This window comes from Anguilla anguilla, chromosome 8, assembly GCF_013347855.1.
Source record: "Anguilla anguilla isolate fAngAng1 chromosome 8, fAngAng1.pri, whole genome shotgun sequence".
Classification (NCBI taxonomy): Eukaryota; Metazoa; Chordata; class Actinopteri; order Anguilliformes; family Anguillidae; genus Anguilla; species Anguilla anguilla.
Window position 1 is genome coordinate 22,787,735 of NC_049208.1, and position 22,055 is coordinate 22,809,789.

The 22,055-nt window shown below is 38.4% G+C and overlaps 1 protein-coding gene across 9 annotated transcripts in view; it reads left to right on the forward strand.

Annotated features, from left to right (window-relative positions):
• st18 (ST18 C2H2C-type zinc finger transcription factor) overlaps positions 1-22,055 on the forward strand; it is a 101,752-nt gene that overhangs the window by 72,943 nt on the left and 6,754 nt on the right. For 8 of the 9 annotated variants that reach the window (XM_035431020.1, XM_035431021.1, XM_035431022.1 and 5 more), the window contains 11 exons: positions 3,398-3,532; positions 5,355-5,445; positions 6,254-6,346; positions 8,044-8,252; positions 9,089-9,285; positions 12,107-12,334; positions 13,240-13,352; positions 16,454-16,516; positions 16,645-16,713; positions 19,050-19,112; positions 21,144-21,224. In XM_035431020.1, the coding sequence (XP_035286911.1) occupies positions 3,398-3,532; positions 5,355-5,445; positions 6,254-6,346; positions 8,044-8,252; positions 9,089-9,285; positions 12,107-12,334; positions 13,240-13,352; positions 16,454-16,516; positions 16,645-16,713; positions 19,050-19,112; positions 21,144-21,224 (1,342 nt within the window). The remainder of the gene's footprint in view (positions 1-3,397; positions 3,533-5,354; positions 5,446-6,253; positions 6,347-8,043; positions 8,253-9,088; positions 9,286-12,106; positions 12,335-13,239; positions 13,353-16,453; positions 16,517-16,644; positions 16,714-19,049; positions 19,113-21,143; positions 21,225-22,055) is intronic. The other variant, XM_035431023.1, reaches the window with a different exon arrangement.

A 22,055-nucleotide genomic window follows, 5' to 3' on the forward strand; every position in this document is an offset into this window, starting at 1 on the left:
CCGGTAGGCTAGCACCTTGATTTATAATTTTGATGCAAGTGGTTACATGTAGTCAGTAGAAGCCAGCGAGGTGGGGTGATGTGAAAGTGCTTTGAGAAATTGGTGACCAGGGGAGGAGTGGAGTTCTGGAGGATATTTTATTTTTTGTTGAAAGGGAAATTCATAAAAAAATATATAACTTGCATCACAGTCGTTGTTGTTGTTCAATTTACTTGTTCAATGGTATCAATCAAAATTACAAGCAGTACTTTGAGTCCTGGTGGTAACAGTTCATGAAAATTCTAAAGCAGTGTTTTTCAGTCCCTAGTCTGGGAGTCATCAGTGGTCTGTGAGAACCAACATGGAGTTTAATTTTCATGACAATTGCATTAGTAATGTATAGAGTGGCTAGCAGATTTGTTCTTATTTTAATATTGCAAGGCTTCGATCAGATAAACTAAGGATTTAATGTTATTTGCTGTATTACTAATTTCATTTTGTTTTAATTTCAGCGTTTAATTGGCCCACTGAGATCAGTGTCATAGTTTCCATGGTCTTTGAAAATACAGATTGAGAAGCAGTGTTCTAAAGCAAGATGGTGCAATGGTGCACTGCATAGCACTGGCGCCTCTGTGCAATTCAGTGTATAAAAGGAAATCACAATTTAGTGATAACTGTTTTCTCTGAGTAACTTTTTGGGGATTGTGGAAACCTTACTAACTTGGTTCATCATTAATGTCTTCTTCATTATCAGTAGCTCTGTAGTGGTACTAATTAGAACAAATTTCTGGAGCAGTGGAACTAATTTCTGTAGTTCTTACCAAAAAAATCTTGGTGTCAGTACTGGTTTTGCTTATACATCTTGGCAAGTTATTTGACTCACTTTAGTATAAGCTTTCCTCAGAGTGATACAATCCATGGTCTGGAATCGTCTCCCAACTGTGCCAGTGCTCTCTGTGTCCAGCAGCCCTGTTTAATTGTTTATGGTCTCACAGGGTTGTGAGGGTTTCAGTCAGCAGGGTGTCCCCTGCCTCAGCGCTAATGACTCATCTGGTTGATCAGAAACCTACTATTTTCCTGCAGTAATGGCACTCGGGCACAATGGCAGTGCGCACATGAAATAATATAGAATTTAATAATCTGATATTGTATTTTTTTTTCCTTTTCCTTTAAAAGGAAAAAGCACAAAAACCTCTTCGTAAAAATGACTGCTTTGTTCGGGAAAAATGCCACCTGTGCGACCCAATGACAGCCAAAGCTAAACATAAAGGGTATGTCCACCTACATTTTAGTACTCTGAGAACTAAGCTTACCAAAAGAGAAAATGAGGTATAATAGATGTAAACAATTCCAACATTATCAGTTAATAACACCAGAGATAGGAGTATTTCACACTCACAATCGGAAATGCCATAGAGCGCCTGAAACGTCAGGAGAAATCCGACTCACCAGAGATGCCGTTCCCCCCAGGGCCGGCAGTCGATCCAGGTCCATTGTCTGTTAAAGCTCATCCCTGTTTCCTGCCTGCATTTCATTGTAGTGTGAATCATTTATTTGACACAAGTGGGAACATGCTTATGAAAAATTTGTGTCACTGTCAAAAAAATACATTTCTGACAGCCTGGCAACATTAGGGTTCTGTTTCATAATGAATCTTAAGATGCCTATTCAGTCCGGACCGATTGGATGTGCACAAAGCTAAAAAACACGCTGCTGCTGTACCTGCTGGCCTAAAGCTGTCTCACTTTGGACAGTAAGTTTGCCGTCCTTTTATGTATGTATACATAATGTACTTCACAGCTTGGGTTGGACTGCATAACCAGGTCAAGCAGGTCTGGGTTTTCATTTAAAATCATTCTACCAGAACCCTTTGAAGACAACTCAAATCAAATCAAATCAAATTTATTTATAAAGCACATTTAAATACAACCCACGTTGACCAAAGTGTTGTACAGGCAGGTAAAATCACAGAGTAAGAACAAATCACAGAATAAAAACAGATATATGTAAGACTCAGATGTATGTAACTCACATGCATGTAAGAAGACATTGTTAAGTTACATTGACACATTAAGAGTGTAACCATTCTACCAATTTTTGCAGTTTTCAAGAATTGCGTACAAATATTGGGATACTTATGTGCGTATCCATTGCAGAAGTAATAAAATAAACATCAGAGTTGTCATGTTGAATAAACAAATTCCACCTTAAAGCATTGGCATTTTTCCCAAACCATGCCATAGCTTTCAAATGGCCGTTATGCAAGTGACAGCATTCATGATTGCTTTATTAGCAATTTTGTTTTGAGCTTATAATTTAAATGTACATATTGACTCAAGAAAATATAATTTCTGTGTCAAAGTGGCCAACGAATGGCTTTGTAATTACAAAGAGAAGGTCATGGTTTAGTTTCACTCTGCACATAGATCACTTTTATGTGTACAGAGAGGAAAGAAGATATTTATTTATCGAGGATTCATATGGCCACACTCATTCACCATATGCCTATGAAAAAATCCACACACTGAAGTGGAAGTGGGAAATATTGTTAGACATTTAAAACATTTTGGCATGAAGGACTAATAACTAGACTAAAATAAAAAAGGACAAAATTTTCTACATGATTTTCTGTGGGTCAGAATATTGGATTTTGATAGGAATCTACCAGATACTTAACTATGACCATAAGTCTTAAATCCTTCTAAAGTACTTCTCATGTTTTGTACTTATTCTTTAAATAACTGCTGCTAAATGTATAATCCTTGTTGTAATCTCTTCAATGGACAGGCATTAAGAAATGGCTAGCCTCAGTTTTAACTGTAGCCTTAACTAAAGTGATGGATTAATGTAAGCATCTTGCAAAAAGTGTGGCCTTTCAGTGTGATCTTCCATATATATATATATATATATATATATATATATATATATATATATATATAGCATATGCAGTATAATTATATTGTAAATCAATTTCAAAGAATATTTATAACTGTGCAATGCCCGTCTGTCCTTCATGAATACTGTGCTGATTAACTAAGCATGTAATACCAAGGAGTGCTGACAGAGAATTTTGTTTGAAATAAGGCTGAATCCTTTCATGGTAAAGGAATATCAAATGACAGTGTTTGTCCTTGAGTGAATGCAAACAAAAATTGTGTTAAAGTAAAGTTGATTCCTGATATGATTTCATCCATTCTACTGTTGTTGGACAGATGAACACACTCTCTCTTTGTATTTCTGATTTGGTACATCAGTATGAAAGCATGTAGGTAGGTTCTACTCCACAAAGTAGAGATGTGTGAAATGTTTTTACGAAGTAAAGAAGTGTGTTTATGTTTAGAGACTGATTGATTTTTGAGGGAGAAAGACAATCGTTTTAGAAACGTGAATGTTCTCATGGCTGGCCGTAACTCTCCAGACTCTCCACGTTCTGACAAGAAGGACATCAAGTGCCCCACACCAGGCTGTGACGGCACTGGACATGTGACTGGACTGTATCCGCATCACAGAAGTCTGTCTGGCTGCCCGCACAAAGTGCGAGTCCCCCCTGAAAGTAAGTGTGTCGACAGTATATTCCAGGAAATACTGTGGAGATGTATGTGTATTTACTGATAATTTAGCCCTCTGTGTTCTGTGAAGTATTGTGAATCTAAATAAAAAAACTGCTGAATATTCTCTTTGTAGTCAGTTCCAAACCAATGTAAATAACTGACACGGATGCAGCGTGGTCATGTTAAAGTATAGATTTAGGAATACTACTCAGTGACATGCAGCCTTGGAAGATAATGTGACACCCAAAGAGTTCTGTCATGTTTGCTTGTGGTGAATTTCTCTTTCTTCTTTTTCAAATATCACATCATGAAAGTGCCTTTATTATGCAAAACTGATAATATATGGAGATCTGAATGGTATGGATACCTCATTAAAACTGCAAAGCATAAAGCATGCGTTAAATCCGCTTATGGTGCCCCAGTATCAACACCGAAGAGTAAAAACAGCCTTGTTTTAAAATCTCATTTAGACTAAAGTATAGGCACTTTTTGAGAATTAAACCTGTAAAACTTTGATTTCCTGTAGTTGAATGCATTTCCAATTACGCCTCTGTTTAAGTAGAAAATATTACTGGTTGTTGGTTGCTTTTTTTAGTAATTTAAATGTAATATAACAAACATTTAACATTCAGCATTCAAGCAGTGACATAACAAAAGGAACAAAAAATGTAATTAACTTTTTTTTTCAATTTGAAAGCATGTGTGTTCTAAAACCAGAAGCAGTATTTGCGAATCAAAGGGATTACCAATCTAGTATTCAAAAATAAATAGGCACATCCTGAAAACTAATTGGAAATTATGTACTCTATAGAAATCAAAAGTTACTGAGGATACTAAGTGGAACTTCTGCAAAGCCTTTCTTTTTTTTTAATATACAAAATAAAACTACTGTAGCTTATATGTTTGTAATTGTTTTTGTTTTTTACATACAGTATTTCATATGTGAGCCATTTTTAGTGAGAATGAGTGAAGAAATAAGTGCATAGTCTCAATGCTAGAGACAGAGAAACCATGAAAAACATTCAATCTTGAGTAAACGCAGGGAGACCAAGGCCATGTGGTGCGGTCCATAGGGCGCCCTGACTCACAACCCACATTAAACCCCCTCCCAGTTTGGCTGGGGGCTTGATGGCCCACCATTCCCCCTCTGCACTGTGATCCCATCTCTCTCTGTTACCCTTTCTGCTTTCCCTCTGTCTGAATCAAGTGAAAACTGGACAAGGAGGGTGGACTGTCTGCTCTCTTTAAAAAAAAAACAATAAAAAAAAACATTTTACCACGTAGATTACAATATTTATGTGTACTGGGCATTTATGCAGGTTTCAGGACAACGAAATGAAGGATCTTAGTTGAAAATTTATATGATACCTTACTAAATTTTCCTTACAGTGCTGACAATTAATTTAGATTTTTGCAGCTTTGTGATTATGCATACAATGCAATACAATACAATGCAACTTTTGTTAATCCCTCATGGCGCAATTAAGGACAGCATTTATGTATAAACATTCATCCTCCACATCAAGTAAGTGCAAAAAAAAGAACAGGACATTGTGACAGACTTATATTACAGAACATACATTACACGTTAGGTACTTACATTCAAGGCTAGTCAGATTTAGGCCACTGTGTGTTGTGCAGTAGGGGGGAGTACATTTCAATGTTTCTTATAGGGGGGGTCATATATAACAATTCTTGAGATATCAGTCTAAATTTTCTAATGAATATTTTAAATGATAACTGTGATCTGTACACACGTGAAACTGTTGAATATTGTTGCACTCTAGTACTGGGCTCCTCTGACTGTCCATCTCCTGTCTACAGTTCTTGCCATGCATGAGAATGTGCTGAAGTGCCCCACACCAGGCTGCACGGGAAGAGGCCATGTTAACAGCAACCGCAGCACACACAGAAGGTGTCACAGTCTCTCCATACTGACCACATGCTCTGATCGCACGCTCTCCTGCACCCCCTGACCACTCCCTCTCCTACACCCTGACCACGCCCTGTCCTACCCTCTCCTACACTCCTGACCACACTCTCTCCTACGCCCACACCTCTGACCACACCCTCTCCTACACCCCTGACCATGCCCTCTCCTGCACCCCTGACCACTCCCACTCCTACACCCCTGACCACTCCCATTACTACACCCCTGACCACGCCCTCTCCTACCCCCTCCTATACCCCTGACCACACCCTGCCCTGCACTCCTGGTTTTATTTTACATGAAGACAGTGTTGCCACCTGGCGAAACCACTTTCTGTATGGCATCACCGTAAGACAGATGCATTCAGCACCAGTACATCTGGTGTTCTCTGTCTCCATTCAGGATGACTTACTTTGATGGTCTGCAGACAGATGTTTAAGGTTAAAGACAGATGTTTAAAGTGTGTTTGGGATTGGGGCAAGGCCAACGTAATGACCTTTTCCACAGGAATCCCCCAACTTTATGAAGACATTAGGTTTGAAACATACACAATCATATTTCAAAGCAAAGCCATGCAAAGCTACGTTTCTCCTCCCCTTGGGCTGAGGAAACTCAGAGCAGGTGAAAGACCTGAAAGCGTTGGGTCAGAGCTGCATCGCAGTGTTTCAGGAGCGCTGCGACTGTGCAGTCGCCATTTCCTTTTCATTCACTGTTTGCCTCTCCTGCATTTTTCTGTCTGAATCGAAGGTGCCGGTGCCTGCGGGTATGATAATGTTTTTCTGTGCTTGTCCAGCCTCTCGGGATGCCCCATCGCCGCTGCGGGGAAGATCACAAAGCCTCAGGAGGAAGTGTCCCTGTGTGGACAGGTCTCTGACCGCCTTTCCAGGTGGGTCACTGCTTTCTGAGTTCCTTCTTTGATAGGGTAAGATAATAACACCAGCCCTTAATGTTCCTGGTGTGTGGTAAGTATTGCCTATGGAGTATATTGCCACCTCTAACACAAAGTGAAGACCTTAGGTCCATAGTGTTTTCCTTTAAAATTCAAATCCGCTGCTAAGAAGCATTTATGTGCTTGACTTCCAGCGTTGAAATAGGAGTTAAATTTTGCTGGAAGACAGAGGTATTTTTAGATGAGGAATTTTCCTTTGATGTGACTCAATAAGAAGGATTTGAGCTTCACATCAAGGTCAAAATTATTATTTTTATTTTACTGCCTACATTTTACAAATGTTGTTTGTTACAACTGAATGTGGAATGTTGATGTTTTTTGGCCATCGCTAATGAAGAGAACAAGATAAAGTAAGTGAAAAAAAAACAAAACTGCAGTGTTTCATAACAGCATAAGAGGCATTGTATATCAAAGCCCTTCAACCAGAAATGGTTTCTGCCTGATGCAAAAAGCACCATTGAAAATCCCAGTAGTTCTAAGGTATTATGGGTATTCCTCTGTTTAAAAAAAAGAAAAAAAGAAAACATTAGGGCGCCATGTTCCCAGCGGGCAGTGCGGGCACACTGCCCACCCTTACTAAATTAATTAGATGGGCACTATGCCGACGATGAGCCTCGCTAGGTATCAGGCACTAGAATTTATGGACAGACATTGATGTATTTCATTGGCTTGAATATTTCATGATCAGGCCGCAGCAAACAATGATGATGAAAATGATTAGCCATTTTGACCATGGCCATAGCTAAAATTAAGAACACAGAGCTATGTTCTCATGGTACTGTGCAATGACTGCAGAATCCTGAACCTCGTTCAAGGCCTCCAGTATGTAACTTTCCTTGTGAGACAGAATTTCTGAATTTTTGTGCTTGTTTTGCCATTTAATTGTAATTAGTTCAATTAAGGTATATTTGTGTTTGATACTTCAAAGGTTTTTACAGTGACTTTGATATGATATGTAGTGTAAGAGGATCAAGCATATTATGATTACTGTTTAGTAAATGAGAACATTCATAAAATGGTGAATTCTGACCTTGGGAAATTCCTGTGCCTTTTGTCATCATTGTGAGACAAAAATGGTCTTTAATTGAACTACTACCAGAAAATATTTTTTTTCTGCTTTTATATTTATGCATGTGATGCATCAAATGTCAGTTATGTAATGAATCAAATGTTTTCAGTTTGAAAGTACTTTCTTTGTTAGGCATGTGGCCTTGGTTGTTGCTACATCTTACAATTGCGAAAGACAAACACAGTTTTGCATAATGACTCACCAAGAACAAATGAAAGAGATCCCCATCATTCTGAAGGTTACAACCCATTAAGAATCTATGCAGTTCATATTAACCCTATATTACTCAAATACTCTAACCTAATAACCTTGGGTTTGCACATAAATCTAATATAGATTTGAGTACAGATCAAATCCTACATACATCCCCCAGAACTAATTCAATGTCAATTAAATAAAGAGTGCACACCCTCTAATCAGGCAGATAATCAGGCAAAACAGAGCAAAAATGGTTGCCGATGTTGAACTTTTGTTGACTCCAATAAAATAAAAATAAAATAAAATCACCCATTTATTTAAAAGTAAACATATTTGACCCCCATGCCTGTCTTCTCTTTTTTTGCAGACCTCCAACCCTGATGAAGAAGTTTGAGTTTAACCAGTATAACTACAGGTTTGGCCACCCTGTTAGCACCCTCCAAGCAAACCTTGCCAAGGACCTGGACAAGTACGGCAAGATCCGCTTCGATTACGCCAGCTTCGACGCGCAGGTTTTTGGCAAACAACCCTCGATGCCCGCCTGCCAGGACCAAGAAATCTCCCGCTTCTCTGACCGTGAGCTTTCAACATGCATTTTTACATGCGTTTTCTTTTTTTCTTTTCTGTGTTTCACGTATGAATGCAGCTGAGTTTCCTTCGGTTTGCCGCAACTCTTCCGCGTTGCTCTGTGGCACAATTACACTGCTGTAAATATGTAATGGATGCATTTAGCCAATCCTGCACTGAGTCCTCAGCTCTGAATTAAACACTGCAAAAACATTGCAATCTGTTAGTGCTGAATTGTGTGAGGTCTTCACAGGTACAAACCTTATGTACATCTGTTGTTATTGGACCTGACCCCAAACCCATGCCGAAGGGCGGATTCACCCAGTATTGCAGCAGCGTGAATCAGCGCCTCTAACACAGGCCGTGCAAATGAGGTGTTCAGTTTAACCAAAACGAAGTGTGCAGACCTTATTACGCCCCTACACAGTAAGCTTTTATTGCAGCAGTGATTAAACTGTTAGAGTTTTCTTTTTATTTTGAGTCTTGTGCAAGCTGCTGGGGATGACCTCCAGTGATCAGATCTGCAGCCAGTGTCACAGAAGTCTGACACTGAAGTGACACTGAAGTGGCTCGGAGGGTTTCTCGTGTGCTGGCATTAGGTTCATGTCATTGTTGGGCGGAGCAGTTTATCTTTTCTCATATGGTGGAGGAACCCAAACAGACTCACCCTGAATAAAATGCTGTGAAACAGACTAACACCACGATCGACGAAGGTCTTCCTTTCAGTCCCACACTATGGGTGTGTACAGTGATTTATTTTAGTTTCACTGGAATCTCTTAACATAGCCGTGCGTGTGTGTGTGTGTGTGTGTGTGTCCATGTGTGCGTCATGTGTGTATTCTCAGAAACTCTGCAGTACCCCTGCCTCATAACCCCGAGCGGTCAACTGGCCATGCCCAGAGGACACAGCCCTGGTCACTACAACCCAGTGAATGAGGAGCTCCAAGCCACCGCCGCCACTGCAGCCATCCTCAACCTGTCCACACGATACCGCGGCAACATGGACGCCATGGCTGCCAGACCCCTGGGCCCCTCCACAAAGGTAATCAAATTAGTCTACTTGGAAAGATATTTGAGTGCGGCCATTTTAAAGCATCCCTGATTTGCGCAGAAAAAATAAAACACCCGGGAACATCAAAAGGACCGATTTTGGCAAAGAGAGCTATGCCTCTGGTGAAAGAAAAACAAGAGGTTTACCTATAAAGCTTTAATGTACACTAGTACTTACATCAAAAGACGAACTAACACAATGGGCTTCCATAATCAATTTCCCATTATGCTCTTTTTTATTATGTATAGTTTGTGGTTTAATGCTTCATGTTCAAAAAAAAAAAACTTTAAATATTTGTATGAAAGTCTGCCGTGCTGCAGATGGTAGAAGATATTTTGGTCAGTAAGATATTATCCTGGATAAGCCTTTTCAGATCAGCCTTTCCTGCACATCTCCATCAGATGGCCTATAAAAGTATTTCAGTGGATTAAACCAATCAGCAGAAGCATTCATTAACTGAAATCTTTTATTCACACAAATTGAAAATCTCACCACTCTCCATCAAATACGCGCCCGTTTAGAAGTTAACCCTTTTTTAAACTCCCCGGTACTCACGCAAATTGAAAATCTCCCTACGCCCCGTCGAATATTCGCCCTTTCAGAAGTTGACCCTTTTTTAAATTTCTTTTCATGGCTCTGAATCCTTTGCTGTTTTTGTTGTTGGTTTCCTCCCCCCTCCATTCATAAGAGCACAGATTGTGCGCTCTCCTCAATAGAGCCCAGACCCAAGCGGGCCCTTCTCTCCGTGCACCTGCTTTGGCACCGCTTCCAGCCCCTGACGGTTCTTACCAACAGAAATGGCCTCTTGTCACAATTCATGTGGTGAATTGGTCTAATGGTGAAATCTCAAATACACAGTATCGACAAAAAAAAACAAAAAAAAAAAAAAAAACACGGACGTCCCAAACGCTTATCCGCTTCAGGTTTGCTCGCGTTCTAAATCCTGCTTCTACAGTGGTACTGTAAGGCAGGGGCTTTCAGCCGTTTCTAGGGACCCTGAGTCAGACGAGAAAGCATCCAGGGGAACCCTCTCCTGAGTTTAAATGGGTTATATTTTGAAATATTTTCCAAAATCTAAATATAATCATTGCATATCAAAGCCCTACGATAACGTCAAGGACCCCCTGTTGAAAGCCCAGGCTGTAAGGCATATGGCCCCCTACTCAGGACCTGCTGTATGAATTAAACAGTGTTTACGTATTTATTGTGCCCTACTCCAACTCAAAATGGCTTAAGGAATATCCTGTATTTGTGGTACATGGGGAGGCGGAGCATATGGAGTGAAGGGAGCTAAAACTTGGAACACAGATGCATGGATTATCTGTGTGTTAAACAGGAATGAAATCTCATCCATCCAATCCAATGGAGACGTGTACTCCCTTGATGCATAGTGATGAAGCAAGCATTTCCTGGAAAGCAGGTTCATTTCCATTGAATGAAAAAAAAAATGTTTATTAACTTCGGTCTTTTCCTTGTCTGTCCAAATGAGTATTTCCTTAAAAAATACAAAATAACAAAAAACTAAAATATAAACATCTAAACAGTCCAAAAACGGATTTAGAAAACTGTTTTTATAAGCGGAAAACTACATGTATAATTGAGTTTTCATAGAGCATTCAGTGCTGTGGAATCATTGCAACAGATTGCGGAAGTACTTAGGGATTAATACACAGCAACAATGAGAGACTGTGACAGCTACAAAAGAATTCTCAGAATCACTGAATATATATTGACTATATTGATGTTTGAATAATGTCACTGAATATATACTGATTATTATGATATTTAAATGCCCATTGACCCCAGCCTGATGTGTTGCATTTTAAGTTAGCTTCATCTTCTGAGATAGCGAATAAGAGCACGCCCTGTTTCAAATCCGGTGAAAAGCGTTTATTCGTTCTGAGCACCTTGCACAGGGTGGAATTCAAATGGATAAAAGATGTCATTTTGAATTTGAAAGACTCCTTTTTATGTCAAATAATAGATCAGAGGTGCAGCAAGACGCATTGTGTGGAATAATCTGCATCTTTTTTTTTCCCCCGGCATTTTTGCATCATCTAACAGCGTAAATAGCAACCCCGGCATCAACCACCCCGAACATTTTTAACACCTAGTTCAATACACATCTGTTGGTGATAAAACTTATGTTACATTAAGCTTTTTAATTTGTATTTGATGGCAATGACCTAAAACCAGCACTCCCAGATGCCATCTTGGTAGTGTGTCCTAGAAAACAGATGACACAGCTGTCACCGGAGAACAATACAGAAGCAATCTGCGCCACAGAATTATGCACATGCTTATCTTTTATAATCAAAGTCTGCATTCACTAACTTCAGGCCATTTGCTGTTCTCAGGCAATATTCAAATGTATTTTATGCATTGCTTCTGTGGAATAACATTCAGCGATGGGAGATAGTACATGTAATATGAGTCTGGTAATCTTATACCTCTGAATTACCCATATCTCCCCCCAATTACGACAACAAATTCAGAATCCCACACAATTACTAAGCACTCATGTTCCTTTAAACTGCAAGTAAAATACAAAATATACCTATTATACTGGCACTTATACATATACATGTGTGTGTATATGTATATTTATATTTGAAATGTAGTTCCCTCTGGGAAAATTAGTTATTCTATTCTATTCTATTCTATTCTATTTTATTGTGTGTGTGTGTGTGTGTGTGTGCGCACACGTGTGCATGTGTATTTTATATTGATTTGAAGAAATGGCGTAACTGATTAAAAAGTTTTCCCAGTAGCTGGTGTGTTAGTGAGCTGACAGGCCCAATGTTGCATGCAGGATGTGCTCATAGAGGTGGATGAAAATGGCACTCTGGACCTGAGCATGAAGAAGAACCGAGAGAGAGTAAAAGCAGTGCCGACGGTGCCTTCCGGAGAAGCTCTGACTCCGCCCTCCAAGTCCGGCAGCTTACGCATCACGCCCTCTTTCTACCAGGCCCTGTGCGAGCAGGAGGGCTGGGACACGCCTCTCAACTTCAGCAAAGCACACACTGCACAGGACAAAGAGGTAAAGGACAGAGAAAGTGCTTGCACTAAGACATATGAGCTTACATGACATATGAGCTTATTGCTTTACTGAAAATGGACATTTGAAATGGATCTGCATGTAAAAGACGTCAACTGCACAACCTAGCCAATGTTTGTTTAAAGTCCACTTTGTATCCATCCGCGGAACTGAATTAACCAGAGGTTTTCTGAGAGGCAATTTGTTATGTATTATGTAGGGTTATGCACTTTCTTTGTCTCCAAAATGAAATCCTGATGAAATATGAGCTATTGTTCGTGTTCAGACTGTTTAATGAAAGATGCGATGAATATTAAAATGAAGTGGTTTCAGAGATTGTTGAAAGTGAGTCACAACACAAAAGTATCAATAAACCTATATCATGCATTAGTGAGTTCAGAAACTGGGCAACATTTTATATCCTTTTGTTCACTGTGACTTTGTTGCCACAATAGGTTTACTAAATTGATCTTTCCAGTCAAGCTTGCATCTTTGGATACCATTTACATTGTAGGTGATTTGATTTTTCATATTTTAATCCGACTAAACAGACTAGGCAGTTGTTCTCTTTCTAATTCTCTGCAGCATCTGGTGCTCTTTGGCAGATTCCTTCTCAAAAAAGTAAATCCAAAGGTTTTGCATTAGGACTGTTTATCATAAATACTGAATGGATTAAGAGTGTCTTTGAACGGTTGTATGGTTTACTGTAAGTATGCTTAAGTGCACTGATACTCGTCCACATTTTGTGTTTTTTTTTCTAGCCTTTATTAGAAGGTCATTATTTTTTGTGTCCCCAAGTTTTTTACATTTTATTTTTCATTATTTTCATTATTATTCAATATTTCATTATTATTGTGAAACCAACGTGATATGGATGTCTACAAAAAGACATGCCTTGTGTCTCTTAGAAAGATGACTTGGAGCATTCAGTCCCTGAGGACAGAAAGTGCCCTGGAGATGTCACCATGTCCAGTCCCAAGAACAAGATGCTCTCCAGAGACGCAAAGAAAGAACTGATGAGGTAAAGAGCGGCGATTACGAAGTGTTCCATTTGAACACACCTGAACTGGTCTGCAGAAGACGAGGCCCCTGTTCTAAATGTGGTGTTTTGTCCCAACTTCGAGTTACAAATTGAAGTGATACTGAAATATATTTGTCTTTTGGAATCCAAAATAATGTGACGTTTACTTCAAATGTGCTCCTCTGATTTAAAGATGAAACACTTTGCAGTGAGACTCTTGGTCGCAGTAAAATTTGGGTTCAGTGCAGAGGTATAATTCTCTAAACACTGGAAAGGTTTAGTGGATTACACTTTTTGCCTTTTTGTAATGAACCATGTGCTTGTAACACATTTATTAATGTGAGTTTAAATCTGAGCGGGCCTGTCTGTTTTTTTATCTTATTAAATGATCTACGAATCAACAGTGATTTTTTATAGATGTCCAACTCATGGTAAAGGTTATAGTGACAGTAATTAAGACAGTAATTGAGAAACGTCCACACTGTACAAATGTACAATACCGACTACGTTATCCATTACTGTGACTGGTGTATCTGCAGGTTCATTTGGAGGAGAAATGTATCTTTTTGAAAGTGAGTTTATGTGTATGTATACCTTCATTTGAGCTTACAAGTCTCTTAACTTTGTAGTTAGACTGTGCATGTTTTGCATTGGTTAAGCTCAGTAGAACCATGCACTTTTTACAATCTGGGATCACACCCTTGTAGCATAAGAAGTAAAACCACCACCTGCCTTTTTAACGACACTTTCAAAAGGCAGACACTGTCTCTTGAAATTCATTTCTTCTACTAAACTTCCTGCTATACTAACTTTACAGTGATGTACAATATGTACTCCTTAAACGTATATTTCAATGTACATGCTATTACTTGGTTGAGATAAAAATGAGTATAGTACAATTATGGAGAGAGATTAGCCTCAATATTATTGACTAATGCACGCATCATGAACCATATAAGAAGCACATCACCACTGTGTTTTACTACCCACAAACAAATATCTCTCAACCTGTGTTTTGTAAATTGTCATTTAATTGAATGTGCACTGATTTGTACAATTGTATACATATTTATGAATACATATTTTCACTTTTGCACAAATACCTCATAATTTTTATTTGAAAACCCAAATACATATTTACATTTTTATGTGTATTTTGTGCAGTAAAACATTCTCAAATGCAAAATTGGCTTGTGAAGTGTTGAATTTGTGTTTGCAGATCAAGTGGCATACGTGCATTCAGTGATGTAAGTTTGTGAGGTTCTTTGTTATTTTTTAAAAAGTCTTTATTTTCCTTTTGCTGCTCCTGCATCGCGATCCATGCACAAATAGCTACCGATCCACACACAAATAGGTGACAGTCTTCTTTTGTGGTTGTGGTTGTGGTAGTGCTTTAACAGCCTTTATGGGAACCAGGCCTAATTCGTTGTGTGCCAGGATGGAAGAACAGAAAAAAAAACATATGCAGTGAATAAAAGCAGAGAGGTTGGTTGTCCCTTTATATAGAACGTGCATGATTTGGGATAGGAAATGAATATTAGTTAACATTAGCTAGATTAGTGCTTGCATGATTTGGGATATGAAATGCAAAATTTGTTAGCTAATGTTAGCTAGGTTACTAGTTGCCCCATTCATGTTACCCTGGTCTTGCAGCAAAGACAGTGAAACCACTAGTTATTTACGCAATATTATGTATTATAGCTAGGGCTGTGGTTTCACTGTATTTGCTATATACCAGGGTAATGTGAATGAAGCAATTAACCTAGCTAACGTTAGTAACGTTACGTTTCATATCCCAAATCATGCAGGTTCTACATAATTAAAGGGACTATCGACCACTCTGCTTTCATGCACAGCAGAAGAGATTCCATTATTGGTTGGTGCCGGTGTTGTTTCACCATGGGATATAAAGCCTGATTACTACTGTTTTCAAGGTATTATTTTCCAGGACATTTTATGTGAGCATCGGGAACTTGTGGTTATGGCCTATAGCATTACACAAAAATAGCTTTTTCCAGCACTAATAATAATAATAATAATAATAATAATAATAATAATAATAATAATAATAATAATAATAATAAATAAATAAATAAATAAATAAATAAATAAATTTAAAAAAAAAAATTGTTTTCAAGCACATTTAGATTCCATGACTGGGACACTGCATCAAAGTAAATAAATAAATAAATAAATAATAAATAAATAGAAAAAATCCAGGTTGTCTAGGACATCCCAGTAGTCATAGAACACAGTTGTTGTCCAAAAAACTATTAAAATAAGTCAAATACACATACTGTTGCTAGGTCAGCTTAATTCATCATTACCATGATCCAGGCTGTTGCACTTTTTTTTCGGTTTTAATTTCAGCTTCCACACCGATGTATACAAATGTACGGTTCTGACGTAGGATACTTTGGTTCATTTGATTCCTTTTTTTAAGTAAATTTGGTAAAAACTACACTGGTCATGTTTTTCGTGATAATAGGTTTTTGTTTTTCTGAAAACGAAAATATATCTTTCTAAGCTGTGTTTAATGATTTTAGTGCCCAATTTTAATCAGCGGCTTCCTTGTTGAGCACCACCACCACAGAAGAAGACAGCCACCTATTTGTGTGTGGATCAGTAGACATTTGTGTGTGGATAGCGGAGCAGGTACAGCGAAAGGAGAGTCTCAAAATAAATACATTTTTTTAAAGGAAACTCACAAACTTACTTCACAGAATGCGTGTATGTTACAAATTCAAATTCAACACTTCACGAGCCAATTTTGCATTTGAAAATGTCATACTGCTCAAAATACACATAGAAAATGTAAAAATATATTTGGGTTTTCATTAAAAAAATTATGAGGCATTTGTGAAAAAGGGATTTGTATTCACAAATATGTGTGCATTTGTACTAATCAGCGCACATTCAATTAAATGACAATTTACAAGACACAGGTTGACAGATATTTGTTTGTGGGTAGTAAAACACAGTGGTGATGTGCCTCTTATTTATGGTTCATGATTAACGCATTTGTCAATAATATTGAGACTCATCTCTCTCCATATATAATGTACTGTGTTTTAATGCTAATGATTTCTGCTTCTTTGTAGCTGTCCAACTCCAGGCTGTGATGGGAGTGGTCATGTCACAGGAAATTATGCTTCACATCGAAGGTAACGAGAGACAAGCATTGTAACTCTATAGACTAATTTTGCTGAGACAAATATCAGTATCTGTCACCTTCGACAGGAGAAACATCTATTTTTAGAGGCATAATCAATATGGCTTTAACTTTTTTCAGTGTTTCTGGTTGTCCATTGGCTGACAAGACTCTCAAGTCATTGATGGCTGCCAATTCTCAGGAACTCAAGTATGTATAGTCACAGATATTCTTTTTTTTAAACACATTTTTATTAGTTAATTAGTTATACCTCTTTCCTTATAGGTTTGAGTAACCCCAAGTGCTAATATAGGAGAAATTACTTCAGAATGCTCTGAACTCATGTAATGGATGACGCTGGAGAAACTTGACCTGTACATTTGATCCCTTTTCAGCAATTATGTGCATATTTTCCCTTTCCTGTGTTGACCTTTGCTGAATATTATCTGCATGTTTCACACATTACATCCCTAAGCCTGTTCATAATGCCTGATTAAATAAACCAAATGCATTTGGATCCACTGATCTTTAAAACTTTCAAGACATTTTCAGGCTATTTTAAATAAATGAAAGAAATTGCAAGCCTGGTTACTCCACTCTTTACTTATTATGCAAAAGATCAATGGAGAAATTCAGCCTGACTGCTCTTGTCTAAGTTTTAAATAATTGATAAAGGAAACTGCTGACCAGACCAATATTCCAACTTTTCCTTTTGACACCATATTAAATCAAATAAATTGCACTGAAAACTTAAGTTGGCCTATCTTGGAGCACAGGATCTTGGTTTAGATCATACTTGGACAGATGTCAGTTTGTGCAAATTAGCCTCATGGTACTGAAAATTACGCCTACTTACTTTGGCTCTGTGTATCTCTGCTTGTTCTGCATATATAAAACAGAGACTGTACATTTTAATGAACCTGCTGAATCCAAATCCATCTCCAGCATGTCTCTAACGTAAATGGTGCATTACACAGGATAAAGTCAAATCTGCATCCAAGACAGAAAAAAAAAACATATGTATTCAAACAAAAAGGGCTTATTTTCTTTTATTTTTAACTTATTTTCGAGTGGTCATTTCAATCACAATAATTCCAAGTGCTTATAACAGCTTACATTTCCATAATTTTCCATTGAATTCACCAATTATTATTATTCACAGCAGGAGTAAATGACACTGAAGTCTGTAACCACTTGTGCCCATGATGACCGCAAAATGACTTACCACCACACAGCAGTGTGAGTTCCACTCACAGGGCAATATAGCGCATGACAACATAAGCACAAATCACAAAGTTAGTTAGCCAAGGTATGTCAAATTGTTAGCATAGTGTTAACTTTACTGTACCGTTAATCAGTAGCTTGTTCATAGCTATAATTGGTCAAGTATCGCAATCAGCTAATAAATAAATTAGGTAGCTTGCCATATTTACAGTATATACAATGCTGTTGTAAATATTGTATTTGAACAATGATGCAGATTTTGTTTTGGCTCTGTACTCCAGCATATTGGATATGAAATGAAATAATGAATATGAGGTTAAAGTGCAGACTATCAGCTTTAATTAGAATATATTAACATCTATATCCGATCCATGTAGATATCATAGCCCTTTTATACATAATCCCCCATTTTAGGGAGGAAAATTAATTGCACAAATTAGCATAAAGTCATCATATTTATTACTTGCTTGCAAATTCTTTGCACCCGATGACTGCTTGACTTATAGACATCATCAGATGCTGGGTAACTTCCCTGGTGATGTTCTGCCAGGCCCGTACTACAGCCATCTTCAGTGCCTGTTTGTTTCGGGAGCATTTTGTCTTCAGTCTTGTCTTCGGCAAGTGAAATGCAAGTTCAGTTGGATTCAGGAAAGGTGATTGACTTGGCCAGTCAAGAACATTCCACTTTCCGGCCCTGAAAAAACCCTTGGTTGTATTTGCACCATGCTTGCTGTCACTGTCTTGCTGCAAGGTGAAGCACCATCCAATTAGTTATTTTGTTGGATCTGAGTAGATCCTGGAGTGTTCTTGATCTGCCTGACAGTTGGAAACTGTTCATTTTGACACACCTAATGTATGACATTGATCGATTTATTCAGAGTGTTCAGCCTCATGATGGCCTGCTTTACTGGTATTGACACTGCTTTGGTCCTCATGTTCACAGACAACTGGAACAAACAGGACTCCTAATGCAAATTCCATACCAAAAATCAACTCCAGACCTTTTGTTTTTAAACAAGCATTTGTCACCGTCCACACTGCACTATAATATATTGGTATACTCAGTTAATGTTGTACAAGTGATTTCCGTGTTATTTTTTTTCTTATGTCATATGCTTGTTTATGCTTGGAATTTCTCTGGCACCTCATTTGTCTGGCTCCTCTATTTCACAATATCTGCAATCATTACAGAAAAATCGTAGCCTTAAACATAACTGCCATAATGCAAATGCGTTTAGAAAGGCCAACTGACAAAAGAATCCTTTCTTTTAGATTGCATCGACTGATCTGCCAGTACATCTGTTCCTATTCTTTATCCGCAGGTGCCCAACACCTGGTTGTGACGGGTCTGGTCATGTGACTGGAAACTATGCCTCTCACAGGAGGTAAGGTCTACGGCAAGAAAAAAGGACAGCGATGATTGAACTCCGCATTTTCTAAAAATAAAAAAATAAAAAAAGATGTGTCACACGTGAAGGCATTGCATTTGCAATAATAATTTGTGTAATTATTATAATTCTTTTGGTACAAAATCCACACCTTGCATTGAAAATGATTGGAGGTGATCCAGAACCAGATGTGTTGGCTCCTAAAAAGAACTAGTTTATTGGGGCTCTCAGGTGATGTGTCCAGCTAAAGCACTGGTTATTGATGCAGCGATGTGCTCCGCAATCTGGAATCGGATACTGACTGTGCCAGCGGCAGCTGTTGCCGGGAGTCCCGAGGGGTGACGCGTAATTGGTCAGAGCGTTACCAGTGCGGGAGGCTTCTAGTTGCCAGGGATTTCCTGCCTCATTGTGCAATAGCGACTTCTCTGGTTAGTTAGGCACCTGCGGTCGGCGGCTGAGTTGAGTTCGCGGTTTGGCCGCACAGCTCAGCGGAAGGACGTGGACAGGCGTGCCGGCCCGTATTCTCCTAAACTGGTGGATGATGTCACAGTGGTGGAACAGGTGTACATTTGTAATTGGGAAATCCAAATTTGGAAAATAAAATGTACTCTGGACTTATATGTACTATGTGTACTACGTCTATTACAGTTGAACCAACACTGTACTTTTTACTGTGTACTTACAAGTTACTGCTTAAAAGGCAAAAACACACACATGATTGTATTGTTAAGAGAAAACAATCTGAAATAGAGCATCTGCCCCTAACCACACCTGAAGCTAGAAGCTAGAAGCTAGAAATATTCCTATTTTATATTTCAGTATCACAGAGAACTAAGCTTACGAGAAGGGGAGATAAAGTGTAGGAGACCATCACAATATTATGAGTTATTAAAACCAGAGAGGGAAGTATTTTACATTCAATTGGAAATCCCACTTGTGTCTGAAATGGCAACAACCACTGGCTGCACATTTGGAAGACACTCAGGCTAGTCTGCACCCTTCCAAGCAGACAGTGAATATTTCAGCAATGGGACAGGCTTACATTTGCAACCAGGCAATCCAAGTAATTAAGAGTAAATGGAGATGGAATGTCGCAATGGAAAAAAGAAGAAAATAAAAGAAGTTTAGTACTTCATTTTGTAATGGAAGGCAGACATCTGTTTGAACAGAAATGCTTTATTATTTGGGGTTTTTAATTTGAGGATTGAAAGGACACAAAAACATCGTATCGTGAATGCTGTAGTACATTGCTGGGACTCATTTTGGATTTTTACAAAAGATTAATCCCAGAGTGAATGTGACTCCATGTGTAGTCAGTGCAGTTGTTCTGCCAGAACTGCAGTTAACTACTGCATTAAAAAAGTGTATTATTTTGAGTAATCAAACAATTTTGTCTTCCTAATACAGTATTTAATTTGCATGACAGATCTAAAGAATGCATAAACTTGGATTTTCCATCTTGTGTCACGAATAAATCAGTTAATATGGTGATATTCCATATTTACCTTATTGCCTAGATTAGCTCCATGTTTAAATGGCTTAACCAACAAACAAACCACTGTACAAACCATGCTAATACACTGGTTTGGTGGTGATTAGCTGTGGTGGCTGCAAATTGAATGAAGTCTACGCTGTATAATCGATTTTATAGCTAACAGTGATGTTTAAGTTTGGGAGATGCAAATAATCTAGACAAATGCAAAATAAGTTGGCAATCATAGTGAACTAGTATGGTAGCAGGTTACTTCCAAATAAAATTTTAATAAAAAAAAATAAAAATACACTGAAATACTATTAATTGCAGCCTAACTTTAATTTTAAAAAGTCATTTTATTTCATGAGAACTTAATTGTACTATAATCAATTCGACGTATCTTTCCTCTAATGTGTTTTTGGCCCCATTTGTCACCAAAACAGGAATTTAGCATTTCTCACAATAATTTTTTTTTTGTTTGTTTTGTGAACAGTGATTTTGTTCCATGAATGAATCCAAGGCATTATGGCTTACCTTACGGTAATCACTTCTAGTTTGTCAGGTTGCCCACGAGCCAGGAAAGGAGGCCTGAAGCTCACGCCAAACAAAGAGGAGAAGGACGAGCAAGACATTAAGTAAGACCAGGCTTTCTCTTTCGGCTTCGCTACCTGTGCAACAAACCCCGATCTGCTGTTACAATGATACCATTTGTTTTGCTCAACTTTTTTGAGCCCCAATTAATGTTGCAATCTGCAGATGGAACAGATTATGGTTTTGAGGCAGAAATCCATTCTGATATTAAAAGGAAATTTTAATGGCTGCTTATAAACATTAGCAAATTAACGCTCAGTCCCATTTGAGCTTTGAATAGTTGTTAGCTGCTCTGTTTCCCCACAGTTGTCTCAATAAGTGTTCTGTTTGTTCCACAATTCGGAAAAAATAGTTCATGTTCACAAAACATCAGGTGGGAGGGCTTCAGTAAAGGCCAGAACGGGGCATCACAGCTTCAGCTCAAGGTTCAATGGTTTCAAATAAAGTTCCCTCTGTGTAATGTTATTATAGAAATAATGTAATTGATTGCTGCATAATTCCAAAGTCAGATACGAGCATCTCTCCTTACTTTTGCATCTGTAGCAGATTTTTTTTTTCTTTTTAATTACTAATGCAGGGTCAAAAGCTTAGGAATTAGGCTGGAATAGATCTCATGCATATTAAAGGAAGAGCAACAGTACATCTGCACTGTACTAGATTACTGTATGTCAGTGGCCATATGGCGCGGTTCATACGTTCTCCTGCCGCATCTGATGCACGCGGCGGCGGCTACCTGTGTCGAAGTCGTGTGCCTTCAGCGACGATTACACGCAATCCTCTTAGCTCTGATAGGCTGCCGCGCTGTAAGCAAACAAAAAAAGCTGTGGTTGAAAACAGCCTTTCGCTTTTAGTCCGTGTCATGGGTTGGGAGCGTT